General features: G+C 39.8%; 1 protein-coding gene and 1 long non-coding RNA gene across 2 annotated transcripts; one reads left to right on the top strand and one right to left on the bottom strand.

Annotated features, from left to right (window-relative positions):
- Positions 1 to 1,594: 1,594 nt before the first annotated feature.
- FOXF1 (forkhead box F1) lies at positions 1,595 to 9,743 on the bottom strand. The gene is made up of 2 exons (XM_069739446.1): positions 8,106 to 9,743; positions 1,595 to 2,313 (listed from the first exon to the last, which is right to left on the bottom strand). Exons 1-2 carry the CDS (start codon positions 9,076 to 9,078, stop codon positions 2,159 to 2,161), a joined length of 1,128 nt encoding a protein of 375 aa, XP_069595547.1. The 5' UTR covers positions 9,079 to 9,743; the 3' UTR covers positions 1,595 to 2,158.
- A 717-nt stretch (positions 9,744 to 10,460) lies between these two features.
- On the top strand, positions 10,461 to 19,223 carry LOC138649835 (uncharacterized). The gene is made up of 3 exons (XR_011315371.1): positions 10,461 to 10,524; positions 15,910 to 16,001; positions 18,740 to 19,223. It is a non-coding gene; the product is annotated as an uncharacterized lncRNA (long non-coding RNA).
- The last annotated feature ends 5,478 nt before the right edge of the window (positions 19,224 to 24,701 follow it).

Genomic DNA, 24,701 nt, shown 5'->3' with positions numbered 1-24,701 from the left:
CCCCTGAACACTTATTATTAGGCTATGTGCACACGTTGCAGATTTCCTGCTGATCCACAGCGTTTTTTTCCGTGCAGAAACGCTGCAGATCCGCAAGTGATTTACAGTACAATGTGAATCAACGGAAAAAAAAAATGCTGTGCCGAAAATTCCGCATGGAAAACGCAGCGGATTAAAAGATGGAGCATGTCACTTCTTTGTGCGGATCTGCAGCGTTTCTGCACCTATTCCATAATAGAAATCTGCAGGGGGAAAAAACAAACATATGAAATCCGCACAGAATCCGCAGTAAATCCGCAACAAAAATGCACAAAATCCACATACAAAACGCGCAGACTTTGACCTGTGTTTTCTGCCAAGAGATGCAGAATTCGCACAGAAAATTCCACAGGAAAATCTGCAACGTGTGCACATAACCCTAGTAATTGTTCAGTCATAAAACTAATGAGATTATTAGAAAGAAGTGAAAATCCTGCGACAAAACGCAATGTCTGCACTTCACTTGCCTACTCTCTCCTGTAGGTAACAAAAAACAAAAACAACAACGCCTCGTGTGTATTCTGCCCCTTTCTAATCTGATCGCAAAGATGAGACCCCACAACTGCCTCTGGAGACCCCAAAACTGTGTCCTTGCGCCAAAATCATTTCACAGGATGAAACATCAACCATAAGAGTACAGCAATCATCTGTGGAAAGCATCATCCTCCATATAGTGCATAATAATCAGAATATTTTATAGCATTCCTGACAAATGCACTCATTCAATATTTATACTAATAATAATACACATTTATATATGTACTGTTTAATAATAATAATGTATATATACATAAGTATTATTATTATTATTATTATTATACAGCAAATAAACTGCTAGAACATATACAAATACATAGCAATAGTTTGTACCAGGCACAAATCCCTGGCCCCAGCCTGTAATGTCACCACTCCACATCCTTATAGTTTCTTTCCTTCTTGGTTTTTATACATTGCTCTTTATATCAGAATTTATAATAACAGCAACTACATTTCATCCATGATAAATAAAACTAATAATGCTTCATAACTTCAACATGTTACTACAGCCCGACATCCCATATGTAATAATAATAATAATACTTTAATAAAGGTTATATTTCTTGAATAATGTGATAGTATAATTTTGACATTTATTATTATTATTATTATTATTATTATTTATTATTATTCCCACAAATTACAAAAGTATTCTAGGAGTCCAAGAAAAAAAATGTATTTTTTTTCTGCAAAATATATACATTTTTATTGTACAGCCCAATATTATTATTGTTAGTAGTAGTAGTGATAGTGGTATTTGTGGTACTTGTAGTACTTGTAATAGTGGTACTTGTAGTACCTGTAGTGGTAATAGTGGTATTTGTGGTACTTGTAGTACTTCTACTTGTAGTGGTTTCACCATCAGATTTCTCGGATTTCTCCTTTTCTCTGTTTGGGGCAATTCCACTTTGATCATTTAATAATTACATTTGTGTTGTGACATAAGGGAATAATGGCCGATCTCCTCATTACCGTGACATCTATTAAATAAATAAAATAATGAGAATTTCTCTTAAAATTAACAAATAGAATAAAAATTTTATTTTGATTTTTTCCCTTTTTTTTTAAATTTACAAACACAAAAAAATGATATTTTTTTTACAGTGCAGAGAAAAATAAGATCGGAAACTTTATTCCCAAATACAAAGCGTCGTTTATAGCGAAGTCCATCATCATCATCATCATCATCTAGAAACCGAACATCGAATCTTCTGAATTTACAGCGACCAAAATTGTAAAAAAACAAAAAAACAAAAACCCTTCACACGGCAAATATTGCCAAGAAAAGCCCCCAAAGTCCTGGTGATAAGTGCAGGGGGCGCGGATCTGCCGGTACAGGATCAATAAATATAAGGAAACATCACAGGTGCCACAAAGTGTGGAGGGTTCCGGGCCTGCAGCAGGACCACCGACGTCTGGAGACCCCCAGCGGGAGATACATTAGGGTCTGGCGGATACATTGTTGCAGGTGGTCTCGTCCCTGTGGATCAGCACCACGCATGGTCCTTCACTGTCTGTGACACTGGGGGTCTGTGACACTGGGGGTCTGTGACACTGGGGGTCCGCCCCGATCCGAGGGTCCTCACATCACACAGGGCTTGATGTCCTGGTAGCTGACCTGCTGGTGGTAGTAGGAGCCGCTGCCCCCGTGCATGGAGGAGGCCATGGCATTAAAGGAGAAGACAAACTCCTTCCTGTCGTTCATGCTGGGGGACTGGGAGTGATACCTGGGCACACCTGGGGGGACACAAGGCTCAGTCAGGGAACTACAAGGCGCAGCAGCCCCACTACTGACACAGCTGGCTGCAACTTGTAGTTCTGTCCACAAACACAAGGACTCTACTCATCATGATAATAGAACAATAGTAACAATATTAATAAGAACGATTGTAACAATAATAATAATAATAGTATAGAGTGAGATGTAATATTAGTGATATAATAATAATAACAATAATAATAATAGTATAGTGTAATAATAATCAATGATTATAACAATAATAATAATATAGTATGATGTAATAATAATAATATAGAGTGATATAATAATAATAGTATAGTATAGTGTGATGTAATATTGGTGATTGTAACAATAAGAATAGTATAGTGTAATAATAATCAATGATTGTAATAATAATAATAATAATAGTATAATAATAATCAATGATTGTAATAATAATAATAATAATAATAGTATAATAATAATCAATGATTGTAACAATAATAATAATAATAGTATAATAATAATCAATGATTGTAACAATAATACCAATCATAATATAGTGTGATGTAATAATAATAATAGTATAGTGTAATAATAAATGATTGTAACAATAATAATAATAATAATAATAATAATAATAATAATAGTATAGAGTGATGTAATATTGGTGATTGTAACAATAATAATAGTATAGTATAATAATAATCAATGATTGTAACAATAATAGCAATCATAATATAGTGTGATGTAGTAATAATAATAGTATAGTGTAATAATAAATGATTGTAACAATAATAATAGTATAGTATAGTGTGATGTAATATTAGTGATTGTAACAATAATAATAGTATAGTGTAATAATAATAATAAATTATTGTAACAATAATAACAATAATAATAATATAGTGTGATATAATAATAATAATAGTATAGTGTGATGTAATAATGATTTTAACCATAATAATAACAATAGTACAGTGTGATGTAATAATAATGATTGTAATAATAATAATAATAGTATAGTGTCATGTAATATTAATAGTGATTGCAACAATAAGAATTCACAGAATATAACTGTGCTGACAATAATAAAATAATCGTTCTAATTGCCAGTATTATGTATGAGTTATTATTATTTTAGATTATCATTAGCATAGTAGTAGTAGTAGTAATATTACCACCACCGTTTATATTATTTATTCCTTTATAATTATATTTGCAGCATAAAAAATATACTGTAATTAATTACTATTAGTTATAAATATTTCCCCACACAATTTGTCCCTTTACACAGTGATTATTTTTAATATAGCACTAAAATGAATAATCTCTCTCTATTTAGTGATCATTAATTTCAGTGATATATATAGTGATAGATAGATATTAGATAGATAGATGATAGATGAATAGATACATAGTAACATAGTAACATAGTTAGTAAGGCCGAAAAAAGACATTTGTCCATCCAGTTCAGCCTATATTCCATCATAATAAATCCCCAGATCTACGTCCTTCTACAGAACCTAATAATTGTATGATACAATATTGTTCTGCTCCAGGAAGACATCCAGGCCTCTCTTGAACCCCTCGACTGAGTTCGCCATCACCACCTCCTCAGGCAGCAATTCCAGATTCTCACTGCCCTAACAGTAAAGAATCCTCTTCTATGTTGGTGGAAAAACCTTCTCTCCTCCAGACGCAAAGAATGCCCCCTTGTGCCCGTCACCTTCCTTGGTATAAACAGATCCTCAGCGAGATATTTGTATTGTCCCCTTATATACTTATACATGGTTATTAGATCGCCCCTCAGTCGTCTTTTTTCTAGACTAAATAATCCTAATTTCGCTAATCTATCTGGGTATTGTAGTTCTCCCATCCCCTTTATTAATTTTGTTGCCCTCCTTTGTACTCTCTCTAGTTCCATTATATCCTTCCTGAGCACCGGTGCCCAAAACTGGACACAGTACTCCATGTGCGGTCTAACTAGGGATTTGTACAGAGATAGATAGATGGATAGATAGATAGATAGATAAATAGATAGATAAATAGATAGATAATAGATAGATAGATGATAGGTATATAGATAATAGATAGATAGATAGATAGATAGATAGATAGATAGATAGATAGACAGATAGATGATAGATAATAGATAGATACAGATAGATATATAGATAGATAGATAGATAATAGATAATAGATAGATAGATACAGATAGATAGATAGATAATAGATAGATAATAGATAGATAGATAGATAGATACAGATAGATAGATAGATAATAGATAGATAGATACAGATAGATAGATAGATAATAGATAGATAATAGATAGATAATAGATAGATACAGATAGATAGATAGATAGATAATAGATAGATAGATAGATAGATAGATAGATAGATAGATAGATAGATAGATAGATAGATAGATAATAGACAGACACACTAAAAATAAAGGGGCAGATTGTGTGGAGGAGTACTGTTAGGAGTGAGTGTAACTGTTAGGACTTGTAGAGATGGATCTTGTATATATTTGTGTATTTTGTGCAGATTTTCTTATAATTCTGGTGATTGTGGAGGAAGGAGACATTGAGGAGGAGCAGCCGGACCCTCATCATCCTCATCACAGCCGCAGGGTCTCCTCTCACTAGTGATATTAGGGATCATTAGTTGGGACGTTTCTTCCCAGTTGTTGATGGTCCCAGTATACTGACATCTGGAGATCAGGAGCTAATATTAATAATAATATTGATCGATCAGCTGACTACTCCCGGTCATTAGGTGGTAACTGGTTTCCTCTGAGAGCAGAGGGGTCTCTGGGGACGAGACGAATGTGACTGGGGGTCTTTCACACATCCTCCTGTGCAGGCGCCGGAGCCCAGGGCCACAGACACAGGCCGCCCCCCCAGGAGCCATAATTACCGGGGTCTCCACACTAACTGCTGCCATGTCCCAGATGTGGAGATTCACAGAACACAACGTCCCCTGTCCCCCCTCAGCTTCTCCAGGACTAGAGCAAGAACTACAACTCCCAACATCCTAATGCTCCTGATAGGTGACTCCATGGTGCACAGCCTGTCTATGGGGGGTGTCAGTCCATGTCTATGGGGGGTGCCAGTCCATGTCTATGGGGGGTGCCAGTGCATGTCTATGGGGGGTGTCAGTGCATGTCTATAGGGGGTGCCAGTGCATGTCCATGGGGGGTGTCAGTGCCTGTCCATGGGGGGTGCCAGTGCCTGTCTATGGGGGGTGTCAGTGCATGTCCATGGGGGGTGTCAGTGCATGTCCATGGGGGGTGTCAGTGCGTGTCCATGGGGGGTGTCAGTGCGTGTCCATGGGGGGTGCCAGTGCGTGTCTATGGGGGGTGCCAGTCCGTGTCTATGGGGGGTGCCAGTGCGTGTCTATGGGGGGTGTCAGTGCATGTCCATGGGGGGTGTCAGTGCATGTCCATGGGGGGTGTCAGTGCATGTCCATGGGGGGTGCCAGTGCCTGTCTATGGGGGGTGTCAGTGCATGTCCATGGGGGGTGTCAGTGCGTGTCCATGGGGGGTGTCAGTGCGTGTCCATGGGGGGTGTCAGTGCGTGTCCATGGGGGGTGCCAGTGCGTGTCTATGGGGGGTGCCAGTCCGTGTCTATGGGGGGTGCCAGTGCGTGTCTATGGGGGGTGTCAGTGCATGTCCATGGGGGGTGTCAGTGCATGTCCATGGGGGGTGTCAGTGCATGTCCATGGGGGGTGCCAGTGCCTGTCTATGGGGGGTGTCAGTGCATGTCCATGGGGGGTGTCAGTGCATGTCCATGGGGGGTGTCAGTGCGTGTCCATGGGGGGTGTCAGTGCGTGTCCATGGGGGGTGCCAGTGCGTGTCCATGGGGGGTGCCAGTCCGTGTCTATGGGGGGTGCCAGTGCGTGTCTATGGGGGGTGCCAGTGCATGTCTATGGGGGGTGCCAGTGCATGTCTATGGGGGGTGTCAGTGCATGTCTATAGGGGGTGCCAGTGCATGTCCATGGGGGGTGCCAGTGCCTGTCCATGGGGGGTGCCAGTGCCTGTCCATGGGGGGTGCCAGTGCATGTCCATGGGGGGTGCCAGTGCCTGTCCATGGGGGGTGCCAGTGCCTGTCTATGGGGGGTGTCAGTGCATGTCCATGGGGGGTGTCAGTGCATGTCCATGGGGGGTGTCAGTGCATGTCCATGGGGGGTGTCAGTGCATGTCCATGGGGGGTGCCAGTGCATGTCCATGGGGGGTGCCAGTGCATGTCTATGGGGGGTGCCAGTGCATGTCCATGGGGGGTGCCAGTGCATGTCCATGGGGGGTGCCAGTGCATGTCTATGGGGGGTGCCAGTGCATGTCTATGGGGGGTGCCAGTGAATGTCTATGGGGGGTGCCAGTGCATGTCTATGGGGGTGTCAGTGCATGTCTATGGGGGGTACCAGTGCATGTCTATGGAGGGTGTCAGCATGTCTATGGGGTTTTTTGTGCCAGTGCAGGTCTCTGGGGGGGTTTGGGCCAGTGGATGTCTCTGGTGGGGTTTGGGCCAGTGCATGTCTCTTGGGGGTTTTGCGCCAGTGCATGTCTCTTGGGGGTTTTGCGCCAGTGCATGTATCTTGGGGGTTTTGTGCCAGTGGATATCTCTGGAGGGTTTTGTGCCAGTGCAGGTCTCTGGGGGGTTTTGCGCCAGTGTAGGTCTCTGGAGGGGTTTGGGCCAGTGCATGTCTGTGGAGGGTTTTGGGCCAGTGCAGGTCTCTGGGGGTTTTTGCGCCAGTGTAGGTCTCTGGAGGGTTTTGTTCCAGTGCAGGTATCTGGAGGGTTTTGTGCCAGTGCATGTCTCTGGGGGTTTTGCGCCAGTGGATGTCTCTGAGGTTTTTTGCGCCAGTGCATATCTCTGGGGGTTTTGCACCAGTGCATGTCTCTGGGGGTTTTGCGCCAGTGCTAGTCTCTGGGGGTTTTGTGCCAGTGGATGTCTCTGGGGGCTTTTGTGCCAGTGTAGGTCTCTGGAGGGTTTTGTGCCAGTGCATGTCTCTGGGGTTTTTTGCGCCAGTGCATGTCTCTGGGGGATTTGCGCCAGTGCTTGACTCTGGGGGGGGAGGGGGTTTGTGCCAGTGCATGTCTCTGGAGGGGTTTGGGCCAGTGCAGGTCTCTGGAGGGTTTTGGGCCAGTGCAGGTCTCTGGAGGGTTTTGGACCAGTGCATGTCTCTGGAGGGTTTTGGACCAGTGCATGTCTCTGGAGGGTTTAGCGCCAGTGGATGTCCCTGGAGGGTTTTCTGCCAGTGCATGTCTCTGGAGGGGTTTGGGCCACTGCAGGTCTCTGGAGGGTTTGGGGCCAGTGCATGTCTCTGGGTTTTTTTGTGCCAGTGCATATCTCTGGGGGGGATCTGTGCCAGTGCATGTCTCTGGGAGCTTTACGCCAGTACATGTTTCTGGGGGGTTTTGTGCCAGTACATCTCTCTGGGGGGGGGGGGTTGTGCCAGTGTATTTCTCTGGGGGGTTGTGCCAGTGTATCACTCTGGGGGGATTTGTGCCAGTGCAGGTCTCTGGAGGATTTTGCACCAGTGGATGTCTCTGGGGTTTTTTTTTGTGCCAGTGCATGTCTCTGGGAGTTTTAAGCCAGTACATGTTTCTGAGGGTTTTTGTGCCAGTACATCTCTCTGGGAGGGGGTTTGTGCCAGTGTATGTCTCTGGGGGGTTTGTGCCAGTGTATGACTCTGGGGGGGGGGGGGGGGGGGGGGTTCGTGCCAGTGGATGTCTTTGGGGGTTTTGTGCCAGTGCATGATTCTGGGGGGCTTGTCCTTGGGCAGAGCAGGGGGCACTTACCTTGGAGGTCTGACGCTGAGTTGTGGCTGTTCTGGTGCAGGTATGGCTGATCCAAGGAGTGTGAGGAGAGGCTGGAGGACAGGGGGTTGTTGGCAGAGTTGCAGGGTGAGAGGGGCTGCTGCTTGATATAGGGGGCACCTCCAGACAGGGCAGTAGAGGTTGGTGCCCAGGCAGACGCAGGACTCGTGTAGACGGAATGAGGCTCCATTACTGCTCCCCCACCCAGGAGAGGAGAGCCAGAGTCATGGTGGGAATAGTCTCCCCCTGTGGACCCTGTGCAGCTGCCCATGTAGGAGTGGGCACCATTGGCAGCCAGGTGCGGGTGTCCGCTCAGCCCCATCCCATCCACGTTACTGGATAAGTGACCGTTCATCATCCCTATGCCACTGTCCAGTGCCAGGCTGTTGGGTGGGCAGGAGATGGTCCCTGCAGACCCCTGGAAGCTGTAGGTGTCTGGGATGTGGTTGAACCCCAGGCCATTCATCATACTGTACATGGGCTTCAGCGCTTGGCATTTTCTTCTGAAGCCCCTCGGTCTCCTCCTGAAAGACCCTTCCTCAAACATGAACTCGCTGGCGGGGTCGATGGTCCAGTAGTGCCCTTTCCCGGGTCTGCCAAGGCCCTTGGGCAGCTTGATGAAGCATTCGTTGAGGGACAGGTTGTGCCTGACCGAGTTCTTCCAGCCCTGGTAGGACCCTCTGAAGAAGGGGAAGCGGCTCTGTAGGAACTGGTAGATCTCACTGAGGGTCAGCCGCTTGGTGGGCGAGCTCTGGATGGCCATGACGATCAGGGCGATGTAGGAGTAGGGGGGCTTCTCCGGCCTCCTGATGCCGGCGTTGGTCTTTTTGGTCTTGGTGGCGCAGGAAGCAGATTCCATGACAGAGGCTTGGCCGCTGTGCTTGTCTGCAGCTGCTGACATGGGGCTGCTCTGTGCAGGGGTCTGGGCTGGGGGCTGCTGGATCTCTGCTGTCATTGTCAGCGCTGCAGGCAGTCACGAGGATGTGGAGCTGTGCTGGGGATGGACGGGTCCGGCTCCTCCTCAGCTGGTGCGCAAAGATGGAGCAGAAGGAAGATTGTCCTGGATGTCTGACCGGACTCCGCTGTCTGTCTGGCGGCTCTGCAGCTCTGGAGAAGGCGGAGGCTCTGCTGCTCACAGATGAGGCTCTGCAGCTCTGGAGAAGGCGGAGGCTCTGCTGCTCACAGATGAGGCTCTGCTGCTCACAGATGAGGCTCTGCTGCTCACAGATGAGGCTCTGCTGCTCTGGACTTGTGGGGAAAGATGGAGCAGGAAGAAGACGGAGTCCAAATTGTGTGTCCTCGGTTCTGCTACTGTGTCCGTATGTCCTCGGTTCTGCTTACAGACGTGCTGCTGTGCTGGTGGTCCTCTGCTCACAGTTGTGTTGGGGGTCCTCAGCTCGGCTCACGGCAGTGTTGGGGGTCCTCAGCTCGGCTCACGGCAGTGTTGGGGGTCCTCAGCTCGGCTCACGGCAGTGTTGGGGTCCTAAGCTCTGCTCACAGCTGTGCTGCTGTGTGTGAGGCTCCTCCGCTCTGCTCGGGGGTCGTCAGCTCTGCTCGGGGGTCCTCAGCTCTGCAGGCAGTTGCTGCTTCTCATGGCAGCAGGACTCTGCCCTCCGGAGTGATCGCCTTTTACTTATCTCTTGTCATCAGACTCTGTCGGCTCTTCACAGAGAGACGTAAGAAGAGGGGTCTCCCCGCCCACTGCCCCCCCCCTCTTCTCCCCTCCCCCGATAACTGGGGGTCACTTAAAGGAGCAACAGCCCAACTCTCTCCTAAACTCGATTTATCTCACTTTATAACATCTCCTCTCCATTCTGCCCCCATAGATCCCCCACCAGAGTGGACACCGAGCTGCCCCTGCTCTGGGGCACAGGGGTCTCCTCCTGTTCTGGGGGGTATTATTTCCATCTCTCTGCATTGACCCGATCACAATTCTGCCCCCCCCCCCCCATATATTGTGTAACTACAAGTCCCAGGCTGCCCCCAATAACTGCAGCCTGACTGATAGTCTGCGACTTGTTGTCCGCTGCAGAGATTGTCGGCTCTGCCCTGGCTGCTGACGGTCTCCCCGGCCTCACTGTACAGCGGATATTAGAACATACTTGTGGCTCCCAGGACTTGGCAGAAAAGGGCAGAAAAGCCTGAAATCTCCAGCTAGGAAGTAATAGGAGCAGATGGGGGGACACTGGGGCTGAGGGAAGGTGGTCGAGGCTTGTGCGGGAGATCTGGAGATACAGAGAACATGGCAGGAAGTTTATACAACTCAATGTAAACAGGTTCTGGGAAGAAAAAAAACCGCAGCCGAGTCCTCAGAAGCCTCAAATCCGCTCCGTCCGCAGGGTCTGCACCAGGCTGCAGCCGAACAGGGGGCCAAAGCCCCAGAGACCGAGCCTCGGCCAGGGTAAGTCCTGTCACCTACTTGCTGACGCTCTCCCCGGCCTCAGATCTGGGCTAAGAGCTCAAGTGGCTGCGAAATGGGGACATCAGGTCACCTCTCCCCAGGTGACAATCACCAGGCCCTGCCCCAGAGGGTTAATCACTATGGGGGCCAGCATTCTGTCTGCAGAGACCCCCGGAGAGATGATCGTATACCCTACAAATCCACCAAGAGTGTGACATCCCTGAGAAATAAAAAATACATCATTACATTAAAAACGGGATTTTCATTTATGGAGGCGACAACTACTACAAAAACCTGGAGAAGCAATGATGAGGGTTATTATTATTATTATTATTATTATTATTATTATTATTATTATTATTAGATTTTATGTCATTGAAGAAAAAAAAGCCAGAACAACAAACTTTTCTGCCTGTAGAGAAGACAATAAATGTTTATTTTTGTTCTGTATTGATTTGTCAAATAATATAAAACGTGAATATATTGTAACATCAGTAATAAATGTAAAACGCTTATAGGAAGGAGCACAAAACGCGTAGAGTGTGCGACATATATGATATACAACATAGAGGATGAGTGACAGAGAACATGTATCTATATTGTATGCAGCACAGGATAGGAAGAAAGTAGAATGCAGAATATGTATAATAAGAGGAAGAAAAGGTAGAATGATTGACTGCAGACAAGATATATAATATATATATCAGAGCATGTATCATGTGCAATAAATAACATGCAGCCTCTAGAATAACACACACCATGGCTGGAGACAATAGCACAAAAACATTGTATAGTTAAGGCATCGAATATGTAACAGAAGAAGCACAGAATGGAATAATAAATAATAATACAGCAGAAGGTGTATAATAAGTGTATCATAGCGACCTTATGTGGGAGGAACATATACAGGTCTCAATATGCGACATAGAGGGTGTAAAATAAACACACTATATATATATATATATATATATATATATATATATATATATATATATATAATGAGGGTGCGCAACAAATTATGTCCTGTACAATATAATGTCTCATTATCTCTGTTCTCCCAGTATATTCAGTAGATTATTTGTATTCCCCAGTTATCTCTTGGCTCATCTCTGGCAAATATCTAAATTTCCTTTAATTATTTAATTTCTGTGATTACTCCAGATGATTCTATGACAACCAGAACTATTCATAGATAGTCGGAGTGTATATATATATATATATATATATATATATATATATATATATATATATATATATATATATATATATATATATATATCAGGAGTGTTTTCTTATTTTATATTATGTATATAACGAAGTATTTATATACTGCAGTTCTTATATTGCCAGTTTAGGCATTTCATAAAACATCTGATCTATCCTGCCGAGCATCTATATTATTTCTAGACTCTGTCCAGCACCCCGCCTCATATACAAAACGTTATAGTCTCCTATATGGACACATTCACAGATCCGCACTGATCCTGGGAGCAAATATTCATTATTGTAGATGGGGAAAATAATCATCACAGCACATAACACTGGGTGCTGACACCGAGCCCAAATCCGGCATATGATATGATCTCAGTATAGCGCTTCATACTTCTACAATAACAAACAAAAATAAGAACGAGGATCATGGGTAGAAAGCAATTGCATGATATCATTGTATCTATATATCTGGGGGGTCAGCACCAGTGCAAAACCGAACAGGTACATAACAGACCTTCAATACAGTCCAAACAATTGTCAGAGCACCATATACAGATAGAAGTCTAAGGTTCACATCTATTTATTATCTATTATCTATCTATTAATTATTATCTATATATTGTCTATTGTCTATATATAATAATAATAATATTGTTATCCTGGATGTCTTCCTGGAGCAGAACAATATTGTATCATACAATTATTAGGTTCTGTAGAAGGACGTAGATCTGGGGATTTATTATGATGGAATATAGGCTGAACTGGATGGACAAATGTCTTTTTTCTGCCTTACTAACTATGTTACTATGTTACTATCTATTGTCTATTATCGATCTATAGTGTATATTTTATCTATCTATTATCTATCATCTCTCTATAATCTATTATCTACTGTGTATCATCTATCAGTCTGTTATCTATCATCTATCTCTATTTATTATCTATGTATTATCTATCTATTATCTATCTATATTCTATTATTTATCTATTATCTATGTATTATCTGTCTATTATCTATCTCTATTTATTATATATTATCTATGTATTATCTATCTTCTATTATCCATCTATCTATGTATATATTATCCATCATCTCTCTATCATCTATTTGTTATCTATCATCTCACTATTTATTATCTATCTATTACAAATATATATAGAATCTATTATCTGTCTATTATCTATATATTATCTATTTATCATCTATTATCTACCTATTATGTATCACCTATTATCTATCTATTATCCATGTAGATATTATTTATTACCTATCTATATCTATGTATATATTATCTATATTTACATATTATCTATTATCTATGTATATATTATCTATATTTATATATTATCTATTATCTATGTATATATGATCTATCTATTATCTATCTATTTATCTATTTTCTATGTATATATTATCTATATAATCTATCAATATATTATCTATATCTATGTATATATCTATCTATATATATTATCTATCTATATCTATGTATATAATATATATCTATATCTATGTATATATTATCTATATTTATATATTATCTATATATCTGTTATCCATCTCTGGTTTCTCTTGTTTATGTATCTTCTGATATTACATATTTGATATTTATACTTATTATTTTGTATTCCTTCGGGCACTAAGGTGAAATAGTTTTACTACTACAACCAATAATAATAGTAATAATAATAATAATAATAATAATAATAATAATAATAATAATAATAATAATGATTCTTCGTTCTTATTTTCTTTTATTTTATGGACAATTGAATCTTTCCTGTGTAGAATATGACTGACTCGTGGGTTGGGTTGGGAGGTGTTTGTCTGTGTGTTTTGGGGGGCATTGTGTTTTCTGGACGGTGGGGGGCACACAGAGGACCCTTTCTGTGCAGCAGCTAATTGTTTAAGTGGGGCAGTAGACTGCAGAGGAGCTGGGTGTAACCTGAGCCCCAGTGTGTGTCTATAGGTGCAGACTGCAGCTCTGTGAGGGGCCTGTGTTTATCAGACTGGAGACCACCCATGGACACAGCAGACAGGCCTGCTCCCCTCTGCTCTCCCTGCTTCTCATTAACACTGATCTGATGTAGGACTGGGGGGCGTTTACATAAGGTGCTGCTGACCCCTGGTACTGACACTTCAGTGGTGATGACAGGACCCTCAGTGGTCAGGAGACCCCCATATCATAATCACCCTGATGTAACACATGACAATGGCTCCAAGTAAGGTTCATTGTGTGATTACTTTACTGTCGGACTATAAGTCTCAGGATGCCCACTGTATTCATCATCCGGGGTAACATAATAATGTAGTCTCTTATTATGGGGCATTCTACACGATGTAGCAATGATCGGCCGGATCTCTGCAGGTGGGTGCGATACAAGGAGCAGCAATACAATCTCAGAGATTAGTGTGCGACCTACAGGGCCAAGCTCTGTCCATGCAGTGTCCATACAGTGTCCATGCAGTGTCCATACAGTGTCCATGCAGTGTCCATGCAGTGTCCATAATGTCCATACAGTGTGCATGCAGTGTCCATAATGTCCATACAGTGTGCATGCAGTGTCCATAATGTCCATACAGTGTGCATGCAGTGTCCATAATGCCCATACAGTGTGCATGCAGTGTCCATAATGTCCATACAGTGTGCATGCAGTGTGCCTACAGTGTCCATACAGTAATGTCCATACAGTGTGCCTACAGTGTCCATACAGTGTGCATGCAGTGTGCCTACAGTGTCCATACAGTGTGCATGCAGTGTCCATAATGTCCATACAGTGTCCATACAGTGTGCATGCAGTGTCCATGATGTCCATGCAGTGTCCATAATGTCCATACAGTGTCCATACAGTGTGCATGCAGTGTCCATAATGTCCATACAGTGTGCATGCAGTGTCCATAATGTCCATACAGTGTCCATACAGTGTGCATGCAGTGTCCATAATGTCCATACAGTGTGCATGCAGTGTGCCTACAGTGTGCCTACAGTGTCCATACAGTGTCCATACAGTGTCCATACAGTGTGCATGCAGTGTCCATAATGTCCAGTGTGCATGCAGTGTCAACATAGTGTCCATGCAGTGTGCCTACAGTGTCCATACAGTGTGCATGCAGTATCCGTTTATCGTCCATACAGTGTGCATGCAGTGTCAACATATTGTCCATACAGTGTGCATACAGTGTCCATGCAGTGTCCATGCAGTGTGAACATAATACCCATTTATTGTCCATACAGTGTCAATATATTGTCCATACAGTGTGCCTACAGTGTCCATACAGTGTGCATGCAGTGTCAATAGTGTCCATGCAGTGTGAACATAGTACCCATTTATTGTCCATACAGTGTCAATATATTGTCCATACAGTGTGCCTACAGTGTCCATACAGTGTGCATGCAGTGACCATAATGTCCATACAGTGTGCATGCAGTGTCAACATAGTGTCCATATTGTGTCCATGCAGTGTCCATAATGTCCACACAGTGTGCATGCAGTGTCCGTTTATTGTCCATACAGTGTGCATGCAGTGTCCGTTTATTGTCCATACAGTGTGCATGCAGTGTCAATATAGTGTCCATGCAGTGTAAACATAGTACCCATTTATTGTCCATACAGTGTCAATACATTGTCCATACAGTGTGCATGCAGTGTCAATATAGTGTCCATACAGTGTGCATGCAGTGTCGATATAGTGTCCATACAGTGTGAACATAGTACCCATTTATTGTCCATACACTGTGCATTTCACAGTGTCCATTTTTGCAGTGTCTATACAGTGTATACTCATCACACTATTGGAGGAATACTGAACACAATCACTGTATATATAGGATACAGTCGCCGTGCCCTGTATATATAGTCACTGTATAATACATATAGTATATACTTAATGTAGATTGTGTGTATATAGCCACTGTACTACATGTATATATATATATATATATATATATATATATATATATATATATATATATTCACTGTATATTACATATATGGTATATAGTCACTGTATGTGGAGGTCTGTGCACCATTCATTCCTGGTAATGACAATATATTCTGTACATTATGGAATGGCTGTATGTCCGGTGCAGTGTGTATTACATATGACAATTGCTGTGTATTAATTATACAATTTACAGTCCTTTATTAGGATATATCATCTCCATTTTGCAGTATACAGCACATCAGCCTCTGTAGCCTTTATACCTGCACTCCTGCCTCCATTTATTTCTGACCCTGATGTCAAAGTGGAAAAAGTATAAAACGTAAGAAGGTTCAGATGATAAAATGTCCGAAAAAAATAATTCTTCTTAGCAAAAAGACACTTTAGATTGTAAAATGCCCCCACCAGCAAATATACAATCAGCCGAAAATTATCTGATGATGGATAATAGATAGATAATAGATAGATGATAGATAGATAATAGATAGATAATAGATACATAATAGATAGATAATAGATAGATATACAATAGATAGATGATAGATAATAGATAGATATACAATAGATAGATGATAGATAATAGATAGATAGATAATAGATAGATGATAGATAATAGATAGATGATAGATAGATAGATAATAGATGATAGATAATAGACAGATAGATAATAGATAGTTAATAGATAGATGATAGATAATAGATAGATGATAGATAGATAATAGATAGATGATAGATAATAGACAGATAGATAATAGATACATAATAGATAGATAATAGATAGATATACAATAGATAGATGATAGATAATAGATAGATAGATAATAGATAGATATATAATAGAGAGATGATAGATAATAGATAGATGATAGATAGATAATAGATAGATGATAGATAATAGACAGATAATAGATAGATAATAGATAGATATACAATAGATAGATGATAGATAATAGATAGATAGATAATAGATAGATATATAATAGATAGATGATAGATAATAGATAGATGATAGATAGATAATAGATAGATGATAGATAATAGACAGATAATAGATAGATAATAGATAGATGATAGATAATAGATAGATGATAGATAGATAATAGATAGATGATAGATAATAGACAGATAGATAATAGATACATAATAGATAATAGATAGATATACAATAGATGATAGATAATAGATAGATAGATAGATAGATAGATAATAGATAGATATATAATAGATAGATAGATAATAGATAGATGATAGATGGATAATAGATAGATAGATGATAGATAATAGATAGATTATTGATGGATATCTACTGTATCCTCACCCATCCCTTGTCCTCCTGTACCAGTTGTGACTTGTATTGTCAATTATTGTATTTGTTTTTATTATGTATACCCCTCCTCACATGTAAAGCGCCATGGAATAAATGGCGCTATAGCAATAAATAATAATAATAAATAGATAATAGATAGATAATAATATATAGATATATTGATAAAAGATAATAGACAAATAATAGATAGATGATAAATAGATCGATAATGGATAGATATATAATAGATAGATAGATAGATAGATAGATAGATAGATAGATAGATAGATAGATAGATAGATAGATAATAGGAGAAAAATGGAACAGCACCGTAAAAAGGAATTTAGGGTGAATTGTCCTCCAAACAAATATCCATTTGTAGAAAAAAAATATATAATAATAATTATATATATATATATATATATATATATATATATATATATATATATATATATATATATATATATATATATGCAGCACTCCAATAAATGATGAAAAGAGTGGACTTTTTTTAAGCCCATATAGTGTGGATAGATAATAGAAATATAGATAGTAGGTAGATAGATATTAGATCAGTTAATAATAGATAGCTATAAGGATAGATAATAGATAAAAAGATAATAGATGGATAATAGATAGATACATTATATATCGATAGATAATAGATAGATGATAGATGAAAAATAGATAGATAATAGATGGATAATAGATAGATAATAGATAGATAGATTATATATATAGATAGATAATAGATAGATGATAGATAGATAAAAGATAGATGGATAATAGATAGATGATAGATAATAGATATATAGATAATAGATAGATAATAGATAGATAGATAATAGATAGATAGATTTTATATATATATATATATATATATATATATAGATTGATAGATAGATAATAGATAGATAGATGATAGATAATAGATAGATGGATAATAGATAGATGATAGATAATAGATAGATAATAGATAGATAATAGATGATAGATAGATAATAGATAGATAATAGATAGATAATAGATAGATAATAGATAGATAATAGATAGATAATAGATAGATAATAGATAGATAATAGATAGATAGATAATAGATAGATAATAGATAGATAGATAATAGATAGATAATAGATAGATAGATAATAGATAGATAGATGATGGATAGATAATAGATAGATGGATAATAGATAGATAATAGATGATAGATAGAAAGATAATAAATAGATAATAGATAGATAATAGATAGATAGATGATGAATAGATAATAGATAGATAGATGATAGATAATAGATATATAGTAGATAGATATATATAGATAATAGATAGATAGATGGATAATAGATAGATAATAGATAGATGATATATAATAGATATATAGATAATAGATATATAGATATATATATATATATAGATAATAAATAGATCATATATAAATAGATAATGAATAGATATGCCATATATACATCTCTAGGGGTGTTTTGCTGCCTGATAAGAGGGGGTCCTGGGGGCTGCAGCTCATTAACCATTTGTCTGCCGGTGATCACTCAGCCGCCAGTCTGTGTCTCTGTCCTGGAATCTATAAAGGTGAGAAGTCCAGATTGTTGTTGCGATTAGAAGGACTACAAGTCCTGTGATTGCTGCGGGCAGATACCCCCCTCCCATGCCCCCTGGTCGCAGGTGGTCGCTGCCCCGGCCCCGCTTCTGTGTGTGAACAGCGGCTTATCTCCTCATTGCGCTGATCTTTTTTGCAGATTGTCACTTTGGATCCCAGGAGGCCAGAATTGGGGAAAACCCGGGGATCACACGATCTGTAATCGATCGCAATGATCACTCCCTGATGACACCGGAGGATCCGCAGCAAAAGGACAGAAATATGGCAAGAACCTGGCAGAAAGCTGCAGAGTAGCAGAGCTAATGATGTGTCTGACATATACCGGGGTGTGCTGTGTGCATTAGATGTCAGGTGCCAACATTTATTACATTCAGCACCCGACACAATGAGAAACAAACTCATAATATGTATACCCAGAGTGTACCAGAAACAATAGGGGTTATCAAAGATATTACAACCAATACAGGATCGATTACACACAAAGAAGCCGCTGGACAGACAAAATGGAGACTACAGAAGGCACAAATCACAGACGATTATTATGTGTATTATATGTGATGAGATGTCATGTATTATGTGCACTACACATCAGGGATTCTACTATAAATCATCATATATAATATTCTGTGCATTGTATATAAGGGTTAATAGTAGGTGTATTACGTGGAGAGATAGATCATTTATTATGGATATTAGGTGTATTTGTTTCCTGTAAGTGATATCTGTAATTTGTATGTACAGCACCATGGAATCAATGATGCTATATAAATACATAATAATAATAATAATAATAATAATATATAAGGGTTTCCATGGGCGTTGTATGTACACACGTCTATGATGTAAACTCTATGTATCTGGATCTCTGTGACATCTACCATACATGTATATTACATGTTCTCACCCAGGTGGTCACATGGTTAATATATTTTATTTAGCCTATTTTTACATTTGATAATTATAATTAGCAATTAATGTCCTACCTTTATTTAATCCAGGTCATTTAGTGACATATATTTGTATAATAATTATGTAAAACAGTCTGTGTATGTATATGGTCAGTGTATGTCATGTCCTGGGTCAGTACATAGAATATTATCTGCTCTGTGCTGATAGGATCCTGGGCTCAGTGTATATACCATGGGGCTACTGTACATTATATCCTGGGCTCAGTGTATATACCATGGGGCTAATATACATTATATCCTGGGCTCAGTGTATATAACATGGGGCTAATATACATTATATCCTGGGCTCAGTGTATATACCATGAGGCTAATATACATTATATCCTGGGCTCAGTGTATATAACATGGGGCTAATATACATTATATCCTGGGCTCAGTGTATATACCATGAGGCTAATATACATTATATCCTGGGCTCAGTGTATATAACATGGGGCTAATATACATTATATCCTGGGCTCAGTGTATATACCATGGGGCTAATATACATTATATCCTGGGCTCAGTGTATATAACATGGGGCTAATATACATTATATCCTGGGCTCAGTGTATATACCATGGGGCTAATATACATTATATCCTGGGCTCAGTGTATATAACATGGGGCTAATATACATTATATCCTGGGCTCAGTGTATATAAAATGGGGCTACTGTACATTATATCCTGGGCTCAGTGTATATAACACGGGGCTAATATACATTATATCCTGGGCTCAGTGTATATAACATGGGGCTAATATACATTATATCCTGGGCTCAGTGTATATACCATGGGGTTAATATACATTATATCCTGGGCTCAGTGTATATAACATGGGGCTACTGTACATTATATCCTGGGCTCAGTGTATATAACATGGGGCTAATATACATTATATCCTGGGCTCAGTGTATATAACATGGGGCTAATATACATTATATCCTGGGCTCAGTGTATATAACATGGGGCTAATATACATTATATCCTGGGCTCAGTGTATATAACATGGTGCTACTGTACATTATATCCTGGGCTCAGTGTATATAACATGGGGCTACTGTACATTATATCCTGGGCTCAGTGTATATAACATGGGGCTAATATACATTATATCCTGGGCTCAGTGTATATAACATGGGGCTAATATACATTATATCCTGGGCTCAGTGTATATAACATGGGGCTACTGTACATTATATCCTGGGCTCAGTGTATATAACATGGGGCTACTGTACATTATATCCTGGGCTCAGTGTATATACCATGGGGCTACTGTACATTATATCCTGGGCTCAGTGTATATACCATGGGGCTAATATACATTATATCCTGGGCTCAGTGTATATAACATGGGGCTAATATACATTATATCCTGGGCTCAGTGTATATAACATGGGGCTAATATACATTATATCCTGGGCTCAGTGTATATAACATGGGGCTAATGCACATTATATCCTGGGCTCAGTATATATAACATGGGGCTAATGTACATTATATCCTGGGCTCAGTGTATATAACATGGGGCTAATATACATTATATCCTGGGCTCAGTGTATATAACATGGGGCTAATGTACATTATATCCTGGGCTCAGTGTATATAACATGGGGCTAATATACATTATATCCTGGGCTCAGTGTATATAACATGGGGCTAATGCACATTATATCCTGGGCTCAGTATATATAACATGGGGCTAATGTATATTATATCCTGGGCTCAGTGTATATAACATGGGGCTAATATACATTATATCCTGGGCTCAGTGTATATAACATGGGGCTAATGCACATTATATCCTGGGCTCAGTGTATATAACATGGGGCTAATGTACATTATATCCTGGGCTCAGTGTATATAACATGGGGCTAATGTACATTATATCCTGGGCTCAGTGTATATACCATGGAGCTAATACATTATATCCTGGGCTCAGTGTATATAACATGGGGCTACTGTACATTATATCCTGGGCTCAGTGTATATAACATGGGGCTAATATACATTATATCCTGGGCTCAGTGTATATAACATGGGGGTAATATACATTATATCCTGGGCTCAGTGTATATAACATGGGGCTAATATACATTATATCCTGGGCTCAGTGTATATAACATGGGGCTACTGTACATTATATCCTGGGCTCAGTGTATATAACATGGGGCTACTATACATTATATCCTGGGCTCAGTGTATATAACATGGGTCTAATATACATTATATCCTGGGCTCAGTGTATATACCATGGGGTTAATATACATTATATCCTGAGCTCAGTGTATATAACATGGGGCTAATGTACATTATATCCTGGGCTCAGTGTATATAACATGGGGCTAATGTACATTATATCCTGAGCTCAGTGTATATAACATGGGGCTAATGTACATTATATCCTGGGCTCAGTGAATAACACATGGAGATAATATACATTATATCCTGGGCTCAGTGTATATACCATGGAGCTAATATATTATATCCTGGGCTCAGTATACATAACATGGGGCTACTGTACATTATATCCTGGGCTCAGTGTATATAACATGGGGCTAATATACATTATATCCTGGGCTCAGTGTATATAACATGGGGCTAATGTACATTATATCCTGGGCTCAGTGTATATAATATGGGGCTAATATACATTATATCCTGGGCTCAGTGTATATACCATGGGGTTAATATACATTATATCCTGGGCTCAGTGTATATAACATGGGGCTACTGTACATTATATCCTGGGCTCAGTGTATATAACATGGGGCTAATATACATTATATCCTGGGCTCAGTGTATATAACATGGGGCTAATATACATTATATCCTGGGCTCAGTGTATATAACATGGGGCTAATATACATTATATCCTGGGCTCAGTGTATATAACATGGTGCTACTGTACATTATATCCTGGGCTCAGTGTATATAACATGGGGCTACTGTACATTATATCCTGGGCTCAGTGTATATAACATGGGGCTAATATACATTATATCCTGGGCTCAGTGTATATAACATGGGGCTAATATACATTATATCCTGGGCTCAGTGTATATAACATGGGGCTACTGTACATTATATCCTGGGCTCAGTGTATATAACATGGGGCTACTGTACATTATATCCTGGGCTCAGTGTATATACCATGGGGCTACTGTACATTATATCCTGGGCTCAGTGTATATACCATGGGGCTAATATACATTATATCCTGGGCTCAGTGTATATAACATGGGGCTAATATACATTATATCCTGGGCTCAGTGTATATAACATGGGGCTAATATACATTATATCCTGGGCTCAGTGTATATAACATGGGGCTAATGCACATTATATCCTGGGCTCAGTATATATAACATGGGGCTAATGTACATTATATCCTGGGCTCAGTGTATATAACATGGGGCTAATATACATTATATCCTGGGCTCAGTGTATATAACATGGGGCTAATGTACATTATATCCTGGGCTCAGTGTATATAACATGGGGCTAATATACATTATATCCTGGGCTCAGTGTATATAACATGGGGCTAATGCACATTATATCCTGGGCTCAGTATATATAACATGGGGCTAATGTATATTATATCCTGGGCTCAGTGTATATAACATGGGGCTAATATACATTATATCCTGGGCTCAGTGTATATAACATGGGGCTAATGCACATTATATCCTGGGCTCAGTGTATATAACATGGGGCTAATGTACATTATATCCTGGGCTCAGTGTATATAACATGGGGCTAATGTACATTATATCCTGGGCTCAGTGTATATACCATGGAGCTAATACATTATATCCTGGGCTCAGTGTATATAACATGGGGCTACTGTACATTATATCCTGGGCTCAGTGTATATAACATGGGGCTAATATACATTATATCCTGGGCTCAGTGTATATAACATGGGGGTAATATACATTATATCCTGGGCTCAGTGTATATAACATGGGGCTAATATACATTATATCCTGGGCTCAGAGTATATAACATGGGGCTACTGTACATTATATCCTGGGCTCAGTGTATATAACATGGGGCTACTGTACATTATATCCTGGGCTCAGTGTATATAACATGGGTCTAATATACATTATATCCTGGGCTCAGTGTATATACCATGGGGTTAATATACATTATATCCTGAGCTCAGTGTATATAACATGGGGCTAATGTACATTATATCCTGGGCTCAGTGTATATAACATGGGGCTAATGTACATTATATCCTGAGCTCAGTGTATATAACATGGGGCTAATGTACATTATATCCTGGGCTCAGTGAATAACACATGGAGATAATATACATTATATCCTGGGCTCAGTGTATATACCATGGAGCTAATATATTATATCCTGGGCTCAGTATACATAACATGGGGCTACTGTACATTATATCCTGGGCTCAGTGTATATAACATGGGGCTAATATACATTATATCCTGGGCTCAGTGTATATAACATGGGGCTAATGTACATTATATCCTGGGCTCAGTGTATATAATATGGGGCTAATATACATTATATCCTGGGCTCAGTGTATATAACATGGGGCTAATATACATTATATCCTGGGCTCAGTGTATATAACATGAGGCTAATGTACATTATATCCTGGGCTCAGTGTATATAACATGGGGGTAATATACATTATATCCTGGGCTCAGTGTATATAACATGGGGGTAATATACATTATATCCTGGGCTCAGTGTATATAACATGGGGCTACTGTACATTATATCCTGGGCTCAGTGTATATACCATGGAGCTAATATATTATATCCTGGGCTCAGTATACATAACATGGGGCTACTGTACATTATATCCTGGGCTCAGTGTATATAACATGGGGCTAATATACATTATATCCTGGGCTCAGTGTATATAACATGGGGCTAATGTACATTATATCCTGGGCTCAGTGTATATAATATGGGGCTAATATACATTATATCCTGGGCTCAGTGTATATAACATGGGGCTAATATACATTATATCCTGGGCTCAGTGTATATAACATGAGGCTAATGTACATTATATCCTGGGCTCAGTATACATAACATGGGGCTACTGTACATTATATCCTGGGCTCAGTGTATATAACATGGGGCTACTGTACATTATATCCTG

Source organism: Ranitomeya imitator, chromosome 9, assembly GCF_032444005.1.
Source record: "Ranitomeya imitator isolate aRanImi1 chromosome 9, aRanImi1.pri, whole genome shotgun sequence".
Lineage (NCBI taxonomy): Eukaryota > Metazoa > Chordata > Amphibia > Anura > Dendrobatidae > Ranitomeya > Ranitomeya imitator.
The sequence above is the reverse complement of the archived record's forward strand: the minus strand, read 5'-3'. Positions and strand labels throughout refer to the sequence as shown.

Bases quoted from the DNA above. Each gene is read 5' to 3' on its own strand.
- FOXF1 (XM_069739446.1), bottom strand. From the start codon at position 9,078: ATGACAGCAGAGATCCAGCAGCCCCCAGCCCAGACCCCTGCACAGAGC. The intron at 2,314-8,105 runs GTAAGTGCCCCC...GTGTCCCCCCAG, and splicing joins CTCAGCGTCAGACCTCCAAG to GTGTGCCCAGGTATCACTCC.